We start from the raw sequence: 19,042 nt of genomic DNA, 5'->3' as shown, positions 1-19,042 counted from the left end.
GAGGGAAAATAAGAAAGGTATAATGAAGATACTCAGACCAATGGAAAATAACTGAAAACCCCAAAATAAAAACATCAGCATACAGACAGCTGATCTTTGATAAGGGCCCAAGAAATATCAAATGGGAAGCAGATGCCTTCTTCAACACGTGGTGCTGGAAAAAATGGATATCTATCTGCAGAAAAATGAAGCAAGACCCTTATCTCACTCCATGCACAAGAATAAACTCAAGGTGGATCACAGACCAAACTATTAGGGCCATAAATGAGGGAGTTGGGAGCAACCTGAGGCCTTTGATGCAGGGGATACATAGGTTATCAAGAATATGGAAGGACACAAACACAGGGGAGGCACAAATTGACAAGTGGGATATACTGAAGATAAAACACCTGTGTATATCTAAAGAATTCACCAAGAGAGTAAGAAAAGAGAAAACATCTTTAGCAATGACACATCAGACAAAGGCCTTATTATTAAAATCTATAATACTCTGCTAGCTTCCAAAAAGAAAAAAACTAATTGCCCACTGAAGAGGTGAACAAAGGACCTGAACAGAAATTTCACAGGGGCAGAAAGCCAAATGGCCAATAAACATATGAGAAAATGTTCGTGATCCTGAGCCATAAGAGAAATGGAAATTAAAACAACTATGAGATACCACCTAACACCCTCAAAGATAGCCCAATTCAAAACATCAGAAAGCAACAAGGGTTGGAGGGGCTGTGGGGATATAGGAACTCTCATCCACTGCTGGTGGACCTGTAGGTATATACAGCCACTATGGAAATCGATTTGGCGATATCTAAAACAGATGGAAATTGAGCTACCAGCAATTCCCCTCCTAGGCATATACCCAGAAGGGAAAGAAACAAACCATGGCCAGACACCTGTGCTCCAACGTTCATCACAACACAGTTCACAATTTCAAGGAGATGAAACAACCAAATTTCTATCAACAGACAAATAGATTAAAAAACTGTGGTATATACATACAATGGAGTACTTCGCATCGCTAAAAGGCAATGATGAATGCAGGATGCATATCACCACATGGGAAGAACTGGAGGAAATTATTCTAAGTGAAGTAAGTCAAGCACAAAAGGACAAGAACAACATGAGTCCATTGAGGTAAGCTTTAAAAAATGCAAAAGGGGTATAGGGAAAAAGCTACTGTATACAAACTTTCCTGGAGTGAGGTCACGGTAGTATGTCAGGGGCCAGACTAATCCAGGAGTACTAAAAAGGATTGGGAAAAGGAAAAATTTTTTAAAAGAAAAATGGGTAGCAGGGTAACAAGACACTAACCTACCCAAGGGGATGGTATTGTTTATATCACCACAGGAAAAGAGGCACCAGACTTCAACCCAGTGCTCCAAGATGTGAATGCAACATACCAGCATGAAGCAGAGAACCAGTAGAGAGGTCTGAGGGGCCAGTCCCAATCCTAACTACTTGGACAGTCCTCTCTCCCCTCAGAAGAATTTACTTCATAGGACAGCACTGAAGCTACCATTCGGGGAGAGGGACATTTTGGATCAGAGCACATGGGAGCAAATGAAAGGGGAGGAAGAGAGAGTGTAGCCTTGAGGACGGTATGCCTTCTCAGAGTAGCCAAGGCACAGAGAGGACCATATGGCCAGCCCCACTAAAAGGCACGACATCCCTCACTGACCCATTGCCCCTACAGGGGACAACACTGGGGACACAGCATGGGAAATGTGCCCGATCTGACCCTACTACACTGAGGAAACACTAAGGGCAACACTAAAAGAGGCAAAAGTAAGGGCAACAGAACAGCAAGGGGAACAGAGCAAGGAAGTCCCAAGGGAATACCAAAAATCGACTTTGGGGCCAGGATGTGGCACCTCATCAGACTCCACCAGAAAACACTCCTAAAGGTCAACAAACAAACCTTCAACTATTGACAAGCTTTTCTTTTTTTGTCATTGGTTTGTTGTGGTTTTGTTTTCTTTTGCTGCTTTGTTTTGCTGCCTTGTTTTTTTGGTGTGCATATTATTATCTCTGCAGGTTTATCTAGATAAGATAGGCTAGAAAAATAATCTGGAGGAGAAAACAACGGGACTGATGGTTCCAGGGGGACATGAGAGAGGGGGAGATGGGGGAAATGAAGTGGTGTTAGCCAACCCAGGGACAAGGGAACAACAAGTGATCCATAATCAGTGGTGAGGAGGGTGTAAGAGGCCTGGTAGGGCTTGATCAAGGGCAATGTAACTGAGAGGAATTACTGAAACCCAAATGAAGGTGGAGCATGATACTGGGACAAGAAGAAAGTTAAAGGAAATAGAGGAAAGAACTAGGAAGCAAAGGACATTTATAGAGGTCTAAATACAGACATGTACATATATAAATATATTTTATATGATGGTGGGGAAATAGATCTATGTGCATATATTTATAGGTTTAGTATTAAGGCAGCAGATGAACATTTGCCCTCCACTGAAGTACTCTCTCAATGCAAGAACACTTTGTTCTATTAAACTGGCATTCCATGATGCTCATCTTCCTGACACGATCACTGAAGACAAATGTGTGCATAAGCAAATGTGGTGAAGAAAGCTGATGGTGCCCGGCTATCAAAAGATATAGTGTCTGGGGTCTTAAAGGCTTGAAAGTAAACAAGCAGCCATCTAGCTCCGAAGCAACAAAGCCCACATTGAAGAAGCACACCAGCCTGTGTGATCATGAGGTGTCGATGGGATCAGGTATCAGGCATCAAAGAACAAAATATCATATCATTGTGGGAAAAAATCCTATCATTGTGAATGAGGGGGAGTGCAGATTGGGGACCCAAAGCCCATCTGTAGGCACCTGGACATCCCCTTACAGAAGGTTCACAGGGAGGTGACGAGCCAGTCAGGATGCAGTGTAGCACCCATAAAACATACAACTTTCTTCTACTTCTAAAATACTGCCTGCCCACACTATAATGATCCCTATTACACCTTACAAATCCGGCTAGTCCAGAGGATGTACACTGGTACAGATAGGAACTGGAAACACAGGAAATCCAGGACAGATGATCTTTTTAGGACCAGTGGTGAGAGTGGTGATACCCAGAGGGTGGAGGGAAGGTGGAGTAGAAAGGGAGAACCGATTACAAAGATCTACCTATAACCTCCTCCCTGGGGGATGGAAAACAGAAAAGTGGGTGAAGGGAGATGTGGGACAGTATAATATATGACAAAATAATAATAATTTATAAATTATCAAGGGTTTATGGGGGGGGAGCGGGAAGGGAGGGGGTAAAATGAGGAGCTGATATCAAGGGCTCAAGCAGAAAGCAAATGTTTTGAGAATGATGAAGGCCACAAATGTACAAATGTGCTTGACACAATGGATGTGTGTATGGGTTTTGATAAGAGTTGTACAAGCCCCTAATAAAAGGATTTAAAAATTAAAAAGTACCAGACAGAGTTGGAGACATTAGTGGGACTCCTTTTATAACTCAAAAGCATAAAAGAGATCAGCCCTTGTGGCCAGATTGAGAGAGATAGGTGGAACCTTTGAAACTCTCGTTTCTGGTGACCCTTCAGCTCTGGAACTACACACAGCCTCATGGATCAGCTTTCAACCAAACAGTAGACTGGTACAGTAACACCAGTGAGATGCACATGCCTTAGAATACTTGGCCATTTGAGGTCAAGGATGGGTGGGGAACATTTCCCAAAGCATAGGATGGAAAGGATGAGGAAAAATGAGGAAAGAGGTAGGAAGCACAGAAGAGAGGGGGGATGAGTTGTGTTGCATTGAGGACATTGGAGTGCATGAGATGAAGCAAAATATATGCGAATTGTTTAAAGTAAAACTGATCAACCTTCACCCAACTCACAATCATTTTTTTAAAGAGAGAATGGAAAGGGGTTATTGTAACCTTGGCAGGGGTGGAGGGTGGGGGTGACTACACTAGCAAGAACACCAACATCATAAATTTGCAAGCTTTTCAAAGAAGTAGGGGACAGGCATTTTCTTTCTTAAACACGGAGGGTAACAAAGCTAGAATAACCCAGGTGTGCAGGCACTGGGAGAGCAGGTGACATCGATGGATAGTGGAATGGTTTTTAAAGGAGCGGCCCATTCCCCTGGCGGAGTCCTTCAAGGGGGGAGTACGATGACTCAGGCTGAGTGTGGGCAATGTTCAGGGCCTTGTGGGAAGGAGAGAAGCTTAAGCAACATTTGGTTACAAGTACTTTGTTTCTGATCGATTGGTGGGACAAGCAATTCTGTTACTCCTTTATCAACTGGAGGGCACAGCAAGTGTGACCTTGTCACAGGTAAACAAAGGGACATCTGTATGTCTTGCCTCAGTCTTAAGGTGGTGATTTGCAGAGAACCCTTCTCTGAAACACAGATGGAGGGTGGGCAAGGGAGGGGGTTGATCCTCTAACCATTGCTATTGGCCCGTATTATGGGTGGAGGTGAAACCCAATATGAACGTTTTCCATCTGTGATGCTTGTGTCCTCTGACACATCCTTTTGATGCATTCTTTGCTGGCTAGTGAATCTTCATGTGGTTTACTGGTTTGGGAACATATGGATTACAAAATTTAAGGGCATATTTCTTCCTTTTAAAACATTCATTGTCATACTGAAAAATGGGAATGCACGAAAGAACCAGAAATAAATGTAGCAAACCTGAATAAACAATTTACCAACTAGAGTTTTATTTCATTCACTTTTGATGTCCCATAATTTCAGAATGGAATCAAGTAAGCATAAAAGCACATTGAGCCTACAGTGCAGCCTTACATGCAACCAGTTCCTCCATAATTAGCTCATTGCTGCCTTCACATATTCAACTTTTTATTTATCCTCCCATATAATTGTTTGAACTCCAAATCTGGGCTGAATACCAGAAGCCTCCTGAGTCCCTGAGCTTGCCCCTTCTGCATGAATGATGTCCATGGACAGACCCCAGGGGCTGCTGGGTGATGCTGACCTCATGCCAAGAGGGTCAGTCTGAGGAAGCACAGATGGGAACATGTCTGAATTTTAAGGAAATGCCAAAGCTGTCTTTATAGATCTGAAAACCCGTGTGGTCCTTAGAAGGAATGATGGACACCAGCTATGGAATCGAAAACAAGAGAAAGCCTTAAAAAAACAATAAAACAAGAGAAAGCCTTTTTAGGGATTAACAAAGTGTATTTTGCAAAGATTCTGGGTACAGTCATGGAGGAGTTGTGACTGGAGTCACTGGCTTGACACCCAAAGGCGAGAGTTAATGCCTTTGGAGATTCTCTAAGATAAACTGTTGCTGGTCTTCATCTGGAAATGTAACCAACCTTACGGCAGAAATCTGTGACTTACGTGCATTACTGTCCTTTTTCTCCATCTTTTAGTTTTTCCTATTCTTGGTTTCTATTTATTTATTTGTTTGTTTGTTTGTTTGAAAATGAAAGTAAGCCACCTAAGCTACATCTGGGGTGGTGGAGTAGGGGAGACCTAATAAAATGAGGGAAAGAAGGAAAGAAAGCAGGGGTGGGGTGGGGGGCAGAGAAACTAGGAAAGAGGAAGAAAAGAAGGAAATAGGCCAAGATCTTTTTTTTAATTACAATTATATGCCACTATATTTAGAGAATTCTCTGTGATGCTAGAGGTAAATTTGTTTCTTTGTTTGTTTGCTTGCTTGCTTGCTTATTTTAAGTGGCTTAGAACTTATATCACTCCCAAACCCCAAATTAAATTCACTGCCATGAACTCTATGGTGATTCATAGCCACCTTATAGGACAGGGTAGAACTGCTCCTGTGAGTGTCTGAGACTGTAACTCTTTACAGGAGTAGAAAGCTCCGTCTTTCTCCCATGGAGTGCCTGGTGGTTTCGAACTACACATCTTTCAGATCGCAACCCAACAGGTAACCCTTACACTATCATTATCATTACAGGCAGCCCCTAATTTATAAGGCAGTTAGGTTATAAAGGTTTATTCCTTAAGCAGTTGTTCAGTAAATTTTCCACAGGGGGGGGGAATTGTAAATGATTGAGCTCACCGATCAGATATGAAAAGTTGAGTTCACTCTATAGTTAGTGTGAAGGACAGGGCTTATGGTTATATTTCAAGTTCAACTAACCACTCTATTGTTGCAAGACATATCAAATTCCAATTCCCAATACCAGGCATATTCCAGGACTCATCTATGTCCCTGCTTCTCCTCTGAAATTCTCAATTAAAGTACCAGAGCCTCCAACTCCCTCAGAGTTCTTCCGTGCCATTTGCATAGAAGGACATGCTTGGGTCAGTCACTGTTGATCGGTGCCCTTGCATCAGTTCCAACTCCTAGCAATGCTGGGTACAACCAGATGGAACATTGCCCTGTCCTAAGTCCTATGGCCCTGGCAATTGCTCTGGTTGAGTCCATTGTGGCAATCATTGTATCAATGTATCCCATTGGGAGGTTCATTTTTACTTCCCTTTCACTTTACCAAGCATGGAGTCCTTTTCTGGGGACTGGTCTGCCCTGAGAAAATGTCTTAAGTACATAAGCTGTTATCTCACTGTGTTAGACAGGGTTCTCTAGAGAGACCAAACAAGATTGCTAATAATTTTATATATATTTATACAGATAGATAGTTATATAACATAAGAAATAAACAGTTAGTTAAATTATAAAGCAGCACAAAAGACTCAGTGCAACTCACTCCCGTGAGACAGTTGTGAGACACTGGCAGTCCTTCAAGTCTTGAAGGCTGCCAGGTAGTCCTCTGTAGAGCAATTCAGGCTATCTGGGCACAGGCAGCAAACAGCAAGGCAGGTCACCAGCAGTCAGCCAGATGACAGGGGCTGACAGTCCCCAGCTCAAGAGATGTAAATTCCAATGGTGTGGTGAAGCAGGTCTTGAAGGAACCTGAAATTACAGTGACACAGTCCACGGGTTAGGTGTCCCACAGGATAGTGTAGCTTGCAAATCGAGGCACAGAACAAGCAAGGCAGCTGCACACTGGTCCAATGATCAAACAGCAAGAGACAAGAGAGGCAAGGGTTGCCAAACTATTTATCTCTCCACCCTTCAATTAATTCCACATGTGTGTATCGGCCAGGTTGGCACAATAAACTAACTACCGCACTCACCATCCTTGTTTCTAAGGAGAATTCTGGCTACACGTCTTTCAAGGCAGAACAAATGCTTTTGTTCTTCTGGCAGCCAATGTCACTTTCAGTGTCCTCTACCAACACCCCAAATCAGGTGCCTCAATTCTACTGCGGTCTTCCTTAGTCATTGTCCAATTTTCACATGATTATGAGGCGACTGAAAACACCTTGTCTTCGGTGGGGCCCATTAATGCTCAAAGTGACATCCTTGCCCTTCAACATTTTAAGGATGTCGTGTGATGCAGCAGATATGCCCAATGCAATACCTTGTCTGATTTCTTGATTGCTGCTTCCATGAGCGTTGATTGCTCTTTCTGATCTCAGAAGCTAAGCAGGGTTGGGCCTGGTTAGTACTTGTGTGGGATACCACCTGGGACTATTGAGTGGTACAGTCATTGTTGGGGTGTGTTTATTAGGAGAGAGGCGCATTGCCTATTCAAGAAGCAGTCTGTAGGGTCAAACTCTCCTTCAAATGTAAATAGTGTGGTAAAAAGTGCTCTAGAGTACTAATCTTGACTTGACTATTACCTCTATAACTTTGGATAACTTTCTTCACATATTTGGCCCTTAGTTTTCATTCAACTTAATGATAAATAAACAACTACTATGCCAAATTTCTAAGAAGAAAACTTGTTGTCTTCAAGAGAATTTCATAGAAATCTATCATGTGGCCCCTCTCCTTCCCTCAAACAAAATTAGGTCCCTTTGGACAATGTAATCTGTTAAGGCCCCTTTTAGCCCTAGCATTTAAAGTTCCAAGTCTAATGTTTCCCAGTTAGGCAGATAACTGCTATTGAGTTGACGCCAAGCTATGGCGTCTTACATACAGCCAGAACATTGCCCAGTCCTGCATCATGCTCAAACTCCCCAATATGCTTGAGTCCATCATTGTGGCCACTGGGATGATCCTTCTCACCAAGGGTCTCCCTTGCCCTTACTGGTCCTCTACTTCACCAGACATAATGCCCTCCTCTAGTGATTGGTCCCTTCTGATGATGTGTCCAAAGCTTTGGGGCATGCATTCCCTGATGGGATATGACTCACCATGAAAAGAAACAATTGCCAAATATCCACTAATAATCAGAACTTAGCATGTATGAAGTATGAATCTAGGAAAACTGGAAGTCATCAAAAGTAAAATAGATTGTATAAAGATTAATATTCTAGGCATTAGTGAGCTGAAATGGACTGGTATTGGCCATTTTGAATTGGAAAACCATCTGGTTTACAATACCAGGAGTAACTGATTGAAGATGAATGGCATTGCCTTATCCATGGCCTAAGAGAATGTCTCAAGATCTGTCTCAAAGTACAATTCTGTCTGTGATCGAATAACACCCATTTATCTACAGGGAAGACCAGTTATCATGGCTATTAATCAAATTTACATAGTAACCACTAAGGTCAATAATGAAGAAACTGAAAAATTCTACCAACTTCTTCAGCCTGAAGTTGATCAAATATGCAATCCGGATGCATTATTAGTTGTTGATGGTCCAAATGCAAAAGTTGGAAACAAAGACGGAGGTTTTGTATTCATAAAATATGACCCTGGTGATAGAAATAATGCTCAAGATCAGATCATAGAATTTTGCAAAACTAACAACTCATTTGTTAGTGTTATTATTAACAACTCATTCGGTGTTGTTTTGCAAACACCATTTTAAAATAACACAAACAACCTTGAAAGTTGAAATGCACAAAAATCAAATTGGTTATACCTGTGGAAAGAGAAGGTTGAGAAACTCACTATCAGTAACCCAAACAAGGCCAAGGGCTGACTATGGAACAGACCATAAATTACTCATATATAAACTCAAACGGAAGTGGAAGAAAATAAAAACAAGCCCATGAGAGCCCAAAATATGACCTTGAGCATATCCCACGTGAATTTAGAGACAATCTCAAGAATAGATTTGATTCACAGAATACTAACAACCCAAGACCGAAAAAGTTGTGGACTAATATCAAGAAGATCACATATAAAGAAAGTGAAAGGTCACCAAGAAGATGGATAAGAAAGAAAGTGGAGGTCAGAAGAGACTGAATCTTGCACTTGCACATAGAGCAGCTAAAGAAAGTGGAAGAAATGATGGAGTCAAAGAACTGAACAGAAAATTTCAAAAGACAGCTCAAGTAAACAAAGTAAATTATTATGATGCAATGTGCAAAGACTTAGAATTAGAAAGCAGAAAGGGGAGAACAAAAGGCATTCCTCATGCTAAAAGAACTGAAAAATAATCTCAAGCTTTAAAATACAATACTGAAGGACGGGAGCATAATAATAAGATAAAACAAATACACATATTCAATGTCCCAAAAGAGTTGGTAGCCATTCAACCATTTCAAGATATAGCATATGATCAAGATCTGATGGCACTGACAGAAGACGTTCAAGCTTCACTGAAAGTATTAGCAATAAACAAAGTTCCAGGATTGACGGAGTGCCAGAAGAAACGTTTCAACAACTTTGTTGTGCTGGAAGCACTCATTAGTCTATATCAAGAAAGTTGGTAGTTAACTATCTGGCCAACCCACTGGAAGAGATCTATATTTGTGCCCATTCCAAAGAAAGAGGACCAAACAAATGTGGACCTTATCAAACAATAATATTAATATCACATACAAGTAAAATTTTGCTGAAGATTACTCAAAATCTAATGAAACAATATATTGATCGAGAAATGCGAGAAATTAAAGCCATATCCAGAAAAGGACGTGGAACAAGAGATGCACCATTGCTGATGTCAGATGGAGCTTGACTGAAAGCAGAGGCTACCAGAAAGATGTTTACTTGTGTTCTATTGACCGTGCAGAGGAATTCAATTGTGTGGATTATAACAAACAATTGCTAACACTGCGGGAGAATGAGAATCCCAGAACATGTGACTGTACCATACAGCATCTACCCACAGACCGAGAGTAAATCATTCACACAGAACAAGGGGATGCTATTGTTTTGCTCAACGTCTTAAAATCAAGAAAGGTATGTGCCGGGTTCTATTCTTTCACCATACTTAGTAATCTGCATGCTGAGTAATGAATCCAAGAAGCTGGACAGAATGAAGACTGTGGCATCATGATTGGAGGAAGGCTCATTAACAACCTGTAATATGCAAATCATTTGCAAAACACTAAATAACAGAAGAATTATCTAGGGACGATGGAAGCAATACACAGAGTCACTGTCCCATAAAGAACTAGTTGATGCTCAATCACTTCAGGAGGTAGCATATGATCAAGAACCAAACCCAGGCTGCATTGAAGGCACTGAAGAAAAAGCATGGCTCCAAAATTGACAAAACACCAATTGCATGCTGCAAGTAAAGATGTAAAGATTTGCTGGTGAATATCAACTGCAACCTCCAGTGAAAAGAAAACCCCAGTTCTCACAAATGGCCCAGTAAGCAACATCATGACCAACTGAGAAAAGATGGAAGATTTCTAGGATTGTATTATGCTAGTGTCCACACTCAGCACTCAAGAATTCAAACCAGGTGCTGCATTGGGCAAACTTACTGAAAAGACCTCTCTAAAGGGTTAAAAAGCAAAGATATCACTTTGAGAACTTAGGTGCTCCTGACCCACACCACGGTATTTTTTAAATCACCGCATATGCATATAAAAGCTAGACAATGAACAAGGAAGACCAAAGAAGAATTGGTGCCTTTGAAGTATGATACTGGCAGAGAATATTGAATCTATACCATTGTCTGGCTGGATAATAAACCTATCTGTTTAAGAAGTATAGCCAAATGCTCCTTAGAAATGAGGATGGTGAGCAAGACGGAGTCTCACATACCTCCCTCAGGCATGTTATCAGGAGGGCCCAATCCCTGGGGAAAGGAGTCCTGCTTGGTAAAGTAGATGGTTAGGAAAGAAACGGAAGACGCTCATTAAGCTACACTGGCACAATGGCTGTAACAGGGAGCTCAATATGGCAAGGATTGTGAAGATTGAGCGGGACCAGCAGTGTTCCACTCTGGGGTGCACAGGGTTTCTGAGTGTGGGAACTGACTCAATGGCACCCTAACACCAGCAGCAGTCAGTTCAGCCCCCACCCTACTTCAATGACTCTGACCTAGTTCTGCCTGGGTACCACGGCAGAAGTGAAAATCAAGTCACTCTCACTACTTATTCATTTCTTTTCTTTCAGGAAAAGGAGCGCTGGATTGCTTGTCCTGTGTCTGGAGTTACCACCTCGTGGGAGGAATCTGTACTTCGGACTGTTTAACAGGGAACTACAGAGTGGGAGAGGTACTGAGATCTGGGAATGGTTTGCCTTCCTCCCTTTCCAGAGAGGGAAATGAGTTCAATTACTGCTCATTCTAGACAAAGAGAAAAAGTCCTAAAATGTAACAATTCAGTAGAGTTTAGTTTCAATATGTGAAAGTCTTCTACCATAGCATCATGCAATAATGACACCAACAACCTGCAGCCTTTCTTCCAAACAAAGGACCGAAGATGTCTCCGATAAACAGTAGGAAAATTAAGTAATAAGGACTCCATAGTTAATTCCATATTAATTGTTTATGATCTTAGAAGTTTAAGATCAATGCAAGAAGAGTGTGTCAGAAATAGCAATTGTCTTCTTTCCATCCTACTTGCTGTTTAACTTGAAACATCTGAATAATGTAGAAGCCACACAGTTAATGTTGGTCATGCTTTCCTCGGTCTTGTTAAAGTATATGAGGAAGGTGTATTAGTCCTGGTTGACTAGAGAAACAAATCTAGAGGCACTCATATATATGTATGGGAGAACTTTATATTAAGAAATAATTATGCATCAGTAAAATATGCCAGCCCAGTCCAGATCACATCCATAAATTCAATATTAGCCCATGAATTCCTCTTCAGACTCACACAGCACATGCAATGATGCCAAATGCAGGAAGATCACAGGCCAGTGGGTGGGAAATCCTGTGGGTCCAATGGCTCCAGGGTCCTAGCTGCCAACAGTGTGGCTCCATGTGTCTTGTCAACAGGAATGTGAATCAGAGAAAGAGTGTGTCTCATCCAGGGGGGAAGAGAGGAAGTCCCAGAATCCTCATAAGAAGGCCACGCCCACAGGGAGTGATCACTAGGCTGTGACCTGATTGACAGGCTAGACTCCACCCCTTCATTCTTATTTATCAAGTTGACATGAAATTGTGTAACAACCACAGAAGGATATAAAATGTGTTTTGAATAGAAGCCATAGCTTGCATGAAGTCACTGAATTTTAAGTTGTGTTTCCAAACTTCAGAAAATAAGTAAATATTTCTATGCTAAACTTAATGCAAACCAGCATGTCCATTGATACCTTTAAATTCTGGCAATGGCCTTATTTACACTCTGGAAGAAGCTGAGTTTCAGAGAGGTTAGATATTGTGTTAACCATCACATGCCTTCTAAGTGAAAATGCAGGGATTGAACTCTAAAAATTTAGGATTTATGGAACTTATAACCACTGAGCTCTATATCAGTATCTTGCATTACCTCTAATTGCAGACACACCTCAGGAATACTGCAGTTTCCATTTCAAACCACCACAATACAATGAGCGCAGTAACGTGTCACACTGGTTTTTTGTTTGTTTGTTTGTTTCCTGGTACCTATAATTTTTGTACCTGTAAGTTATATGCCCACTATACTATAGTCTACTAAGTGTGCAATAGAATTCAGGAAAAGTTTGAAATATCGTGAAACTTACCAAAATGTGACACAAAGATCCAAAGTGAACGCACACTGTTTTTTAAAAAAATGGTGCCATTAGACTTGCTATTCAGGGAAAGTCAGGGCTGCCACAAGCCTTCCACTTGTTAAAAACACACAGAAAACAATATCTCAAAAGTGGAACATGCAGTAAAATGAGATATGCCTGTCTATGATATCCCCCAAATCACAAAACTACATTCAAGAAGCATTTTCCCTAACTCCATGTCCAGAAGCAAAGGGCAACCTGTTGAGAGAGGAGCCATTTTCTTCTCCTTCCTTGGCCCTTTTCCTAGTGAGATTTCACCTGTTTGGTTCCACAATCTGGGCAGTTTGAGAATTTACCAACAATAAAGGCCAAACAGGTATGCAAATGAGTAAAAGAAAGCCCCTAGGCAAACCCGGATCAAAAGGGAAACTGGTCTAACCTGGATGTTGGTGACATCGCAGCAGGAACTGTGTCAAATGGGAGCACATAAAAGAGAGCCACTGTATCCAACTCGTGCGTGACATTGCCATGTGGGAGTAGCGGACCCAGCATCGACAGATCACCTAGTTTTAAAGAGAAAATAGAAATTGATATTTACATATAAAACCGCCCAATTTTAGACTGTGGATAACTAATTCAGAATGATTTAAGCAGATAAAGCCTGACAAAACTTGTCCACTTGACCAACTGAGCAGTCGGTTTGCATTCCAGAATATTCTAGAAGTTTGTGTTGCCACAACTGTCACTAGGCAGATTCCAGAAGGCCAGGACCCTGTGAAGCTGTTATCCAAGCACAGATAATTGGCCACTGGAATCATTCAAAGCAGACCATCTTTCAACTCTCTCCTACCTACCTCCCCCTTCCCCCCTGTGGAGATAAAATGGAATTCCTAGCTGGGAATTCCAGTGCCTTCTTAATCCTTTCAGACTCAAAAGGAATCATCTCATGGTTGTTCTCCACAGGGAGAGACATTTGACTGTGAAAAATGCCACGAGAGCTGTATGGAGTGCAAAGGACCAGGAGCCAAGAACTGCACCGTGTGCCCTGCCAACCTAGTGCTACATCTGGACGACAACCGCTGCCTCCGATGCTGCAACATTTCTGATGCCACCGATGCCCAGGAGTGTTGTGACTGCCAGGAAAGCATGGGTAAGAGGAGAGGACCGAAGTTCATGGGAGCAAGGGGCAGAGGTCAAGGGAATTGACAGGGCTCCCGTTTTATTGAAAGTTCCAGAGAGGTGAAAATGGTTTAACATTTGACTATGAACAGAGAGGTTAGAGGTTCAAACCTACCCAGATGCACCACAGAAAGGTCACTTCCATCCAAATGCATCCTATGGTGCAGATCTCTACGCACATGGGTGATAAATCAGAACTGGCTTGACAGCAGCTAACTGCCTCCCTAGTGGACGCCTGCTGTGTACCTTCTGGGCTGGAAACGTCTTATCCATCATCTCACTTTCCAAGTATATATTGATTCCATTTGACAGATGAAGAAAATGAATCTCAAAGAGGTTGATTAGTATGCACATGTTCACAGAGATATTCCACACTTATAATTAGAGTGCACGTGCGTTCCACTGCTAGAAAACCTACTTAAATAGGTCTAGAGTCACATCTTCACACATTTACTCTGTTTCTATTTGGATTCTTTCCCTGTCACGGGCGGTGAAGCCAATGTTGTCTTCATTGTGGTGCGGTATTGGCCTCAAAAGTAAATGACCCAGAATAGATTTCTTGCTGATAAAAAAGAAAATAAATATTATGAAAGTATATTCTCTAGGCCAGAAGTCAGTGATTTCTATGGGGTTCAGATTTATCATTGACTGACAAAAAAGAGCTGTCCTATTGATGACAGTCTGTCCATTTGTATGGAATCACCAATGGTACACACTGTGAACACTTGACTGCCAGTGAAAAGAGTTGAGAGGTTTGAGTGCCCCAGAGGCACCTTATAAGAAAGCCCTTTCAATCTGCTTCTGACAAAGAAGACATTGAAAACCCTATGGAGCATAGTTCCACTCTTATCGCACATGGTTTGGAGGGGTAGATAGGCAATCTTTGTGCAGTACTTTGAAATAAATACTGCCTGGGGCAGGAGATGGACAAAAGGCTCTTTTGAGTTCGGTTCAGTAATTGAGGTGCCATAGACAATCATGCCTTGAGCAAAAGGTCCCAGTGAAGAATTAAGTAAAGAATTAATTTTCTATGAATCAGAATCAACTAATGGCAACTGGGCATTTATATAAGAAGGAAATCCAAGACCCATAATTGATCCTAGTCATTTGTTTTATTTTTTGAATCGGCCTTTTAAATTGATTTCTAAATAGCTCCCCTTCAAACACATTATCTTACCCACCCTATAGTGCCTCATTCGGATCTGCTTTCAGGGCTTGTGCTGTATCAAGGAGGAATACTGCCCCTCACTCTCTCGATGCCTGCTAATGAACTGCTAACGAGAAGGGTGTGCAATTGGGTGCAGAGCTTCTGCAAGTTAATTTCAACTGAGAACTGTGTAGTACGCTTTCCTGGTCTTTCTAAGACTCTTGCCGGTCTCTTCGGACGCCTAAGTACTCTTGATGACCTTCAAAACTGAATACTCGTGGTTACTTTCTGATTCTTGACTGTGACAGTTTGCCCCTTCAAAGAAACCAGACAGCAGAGACTGACCCTGACCCTGCAGACCTAAGATGGCATTTTTTCTCTGTCCGGCTGAAGCCACAGGAGCTGAGAGGGACAGTAGAACTGTCTGAGCATTTGTCCTAATATCTCCAGACTCTGGAATGCAGCTAGCATTCCTGGGCTGGAATTCTGCTTGGTCCATGAACAGATTTTGCCTCTGGTCATGTGACAATTCATTCCCTTTATGTGGACCTCCGTCTTCTCAACTGACACACCAGGGGATTTGTAAGCTTCACCCAGCTCTAATACGGATAATGGTGAATAGTTTCAGGATGAGAGAATTTTACTTGGACCGAGCATAGAGTAGCTAGAGATTGGACTCACCCTTAGGAAAACTCAGACTTGGGACAGAAAACAGAACATTTAGTAATAATTGAAGCATGGTCCAAATTGGGACATCTTTTTTCCTCAGAATAGAAATTGAAGAACCAGTTGGTGAGGTTGGATTCCTGGGGACTGACCATGAGGTTTGAGACTAGGGGACTCCCTTTGGATCTCAAATTAGCCTTCTTTCTCAGAGGATTTGTGGATGTCATTAGACAGGCTGAGACATATAGTATGCTTTCAAAGAGCGATGCACCCTCTTAGGGTCCACCGTGTGAGGTTTTTAAAATGAAGGCAATGTGTATGCAATATAATACTATTCAGCCATAAAGAGAAATTAAATTCTGATATCTTCTATGGCCTGGGTGAACCCTGAAAATTATGCCAAGGGAAATAGATCAGATGCAAAATCACAAATATTTTTACTCTCACTTACACAAAACATCCAGATTAGGTAAACATATGTAGACAAAAGTTTATTAGTGGTGACCGGGGATTGGGAGGGAGAGGAATGGATTTGTGAAGGGGTCCTGAATTTCACTCTGGGGTGATATAAAACTTGTAGAAATGGATAACAATGATTGCTGCTTGGTGGATATGATTCATGCCACTGAGTTATATACCTAACCGGATCACAATGGCAAGATTTTTGTTATAAATACTCAACCACAGTAAATTTTTAAAAATTCTATCTAAAAATCAAGACATAAGCAAGTACATAACGACCTATGTTTATGAGTGGCTACCAGAGGTGGGTTACAGTGGGAAGAACTGCAGACAATGCTTGCAGGATACTGAGCGTCTTTTCAGAAACAGTCGCAGGTGATGGGTGAACCACGTGATGCATGTAATTCAGCTCACTCAACTGTACAGGTGAAGATTACAAAATGATCCGTGTGTTCCCTATGCCCTTACTACCGTTTTAGAAAATAAGGCAAAGTTGTTTACCTCAGAAACTAATTTTCTCCACGTGTCTTCTTACCCATTTCCCTCCCCTCATCCTTTGGGGTCATCTTCCACAGCGGAGTGCATCCTTCGAGCCAGTGAGAGTGGGCCTCCAGCTGAGCATTCCAAGACAGCCCTGTTCATCACCTCCTCCATTATGCTGCTGCTTCTCATCGGGGCAGCGCTGCTGGTCTGGAGGAAATCCCGACGCCGCGCCCAGCCCAGAGAGAAGGCTGGCTATGAAAAGCTGACTGACCCAAACAAAATTTACTCTTCCTACGCGAGCAGCTGTCGTGAAAGCACCAGCTTTGAAGAGGACCAGGTGATCGAGTACAGAGACCGGGACTATGAGGAGGAGGAGGAGGAGGATGACATCGTCTACATGGGCCAAGATGGCACGGTCTACCGGAAATTTAAGTATGGACTGCTGGATGATGATGATGAAGATGAGCTGGAGTATGATGACGAGATCTATTCCTATAAGTAAACTGAAGCCACACACCCCCCGCCCCCACCTGCTGTGCTGGTTTTTATCCACACACATACCACCCATGTGTCAGTGTCCATCTCTGTGTTCCTGATCACAAGCCCCAGCATAGCATGTTAGAATATGAACACATTTTGTTCTTCTTTTGTGTAGTTAAAATCAATGGACAGTTCCCATTCAACCATAAGCGAGGTGCATTCCCTTCCAAACAATATGTCAAGACGTAAATTGAAAACAAGTGAGATTTCTACACACTGTTTCAGGTGATTTAAAAACAGAACAGTGGGCACATAGGAATTCTTCTTCCAAATTGTATACGGGGAGATTTCAGCGGCCTCTGGAATTTGGATATTTCTTACAATAATTCTTAAGTGTGGGAGGGCAGAAGAGTTGTTTGTTATGGGCGATCATGTTTCGCACTTTTTAGTCCAATTTAGGCTGAGACTGGTTCTGAAAGGATCACCATGAGAGGGGCCCCTCTCCATGCCAAGTATCCAATGAGGCTTGGGTCTAGCACCATGTAGACCCACAGTGGGGCAGAGTCCCGACAAGGCAGGGCAGATAGCTGGCAGGCAGCAGCATGCCCCAGGAAGAAGAGCCACTGGGTTTCCAAGAATCACAACATGACACACCCTTATGATTTTCTGAGCACTTTTCTGATAGGAAACATCGGGTAAAACATCATGCCCTGAAAGAAAATGGGAGTGATGACCTAACAAAAAATGGCAAAGACGTTATCCACCCTAACGCAAGGATTTCATTGCTAACTGATGGAGCAGGCCATCCTGGAATGGCAGCTGCTCCACAGAAGGAGCCAGACTAGAGTCTAAAAGGAGCAACCCCCAAGTCCTGCTCACAAGCTCTCTCCCGACTGCTGCGGAGACTGGCTCTGCTCTTTGTCACCGTGGCCTTTGACTCTGGGCATTCTGGGTTAGTGCGGCTGGAGAACAGTTTCCTACAGATAGTCAAATCAAAAGACCCTGGCTGTGGAAAAGTATATGCTCAGTGTCTTCAAGAGTCCCCTGCTGAATGCAAGCTTCTAGGCAGTCTGGGGAGTACAATACCAGAAGGTAAAAGTGTCCTTTCCCGGTGATCATGATAATAAGGTGTCATCTGTACCTACGTACCAGGTACCGAGCTAAAGAATTCTATTTCAAAAGCAAACAAGTGACTAATTCTACTTAACCATAACCATAACTAATTCTACTTCACCCAAACCATAATTCCCGTAGAGTAGTCTTATGGAGATTGGGCTTTCTACCCTCGTAGAGTTAGTCTCAGTCACTGTGAGTGGGCATTGACTTCAAGGCAGTGAGAATGCTATTTTTACCACTTTTCACAGGAAGCCAAGGTTTATAGAAGGTTAAGTAACTAGCCCAAGGTCACAGACAATTAAGCAACTTCTTAAAATCGGAGAACAAGTTTCAACAAAACACTGACCCTGAAGTTCATGTGAATAGCTATGCTAGCCTGGTTGTTAGAGAGTGAGAAAAGAGGTGCTGTGGATATAATAAAGGCCTGTCTATTGTTCCAAGACACCAGTATGCTGCTGGCACACGGAATGATCTTTTACTAAATGCATACATTTCCTTTCTCTGTTTTGAATGTGATGTAACAATAGCACCAGAAATTTCCAGGGAGGTATCTGGAGTTTATTGATCCCCTCCATGTTTCTTAAAAGGAAAGTTCTCAAAATAAGGGTCAGCAAGCTCTCTCCAGAAAGGGCCAAATCATAGACCTTGCAGGCTGTGTAGGCCAGAGAGTTTCCGTCCTGAGGACTCAACTCCACCGAAAGCAACCAATGGATAAGAAA

At 42.3% G+C, this 19,042-nt stretch overlaps 1 protein-coding gene across 3 annotated transcripts in view; it reads left to right on the top strand.

Moving 5' to 3' along the window:
• Positions 1 to 17,229, top strand: part of PCSK5 (proprotein convertase subtilisin/kexin type 5) — a 516,123-nt gene extending 498,894 nt beyond the window's left edge. For all 3 annotated transcript variants that reach the window (XM_075560524.1, XM_075560523.1, XM_075560525.1), the window contains 3 exons: positions 11,264 to 11,364; positions 13,754 to 13,940; positions 16,820 to 17,229. In XM_075560524.1, coding sequence (XP_075416639.1) covers positions 11,264 to 11,364; positions 13,754 to 13,940; positions 16,820 to 17,229 — 698 coding nt within the window. The remainder of the gene's footprint in view (positions 1 to 11,263; positions 11,365 to 13,753; positions 13,941 to 16,819) is intronic.
• The last annotated feature ends 1,813 nt before the right edge of the window (positions 17,230 to 19,042 follow it).

This window comes from Tenrec ecaudatus, chromosome 10 (assembly GCF_050624435.1).
Source record: "Tenrec ecaudatus isolate mTenEca1 chromosome 10, mTenEca1.hap1, whole genome shotgun sequence".
In the NCBI taxonomy this organism is placed as follows: domain Eukaryota; kingdom Metazoa; phylum Chordata; class Mammalia; order Afrosoricida; family Tenrecidae; genus Tenrec; species Tenrec ecaudatus.
Note: the sequence above shows the minus strand (reverse complement) of the source record. Positions and strands in the feature narration are given on the sequence as shown.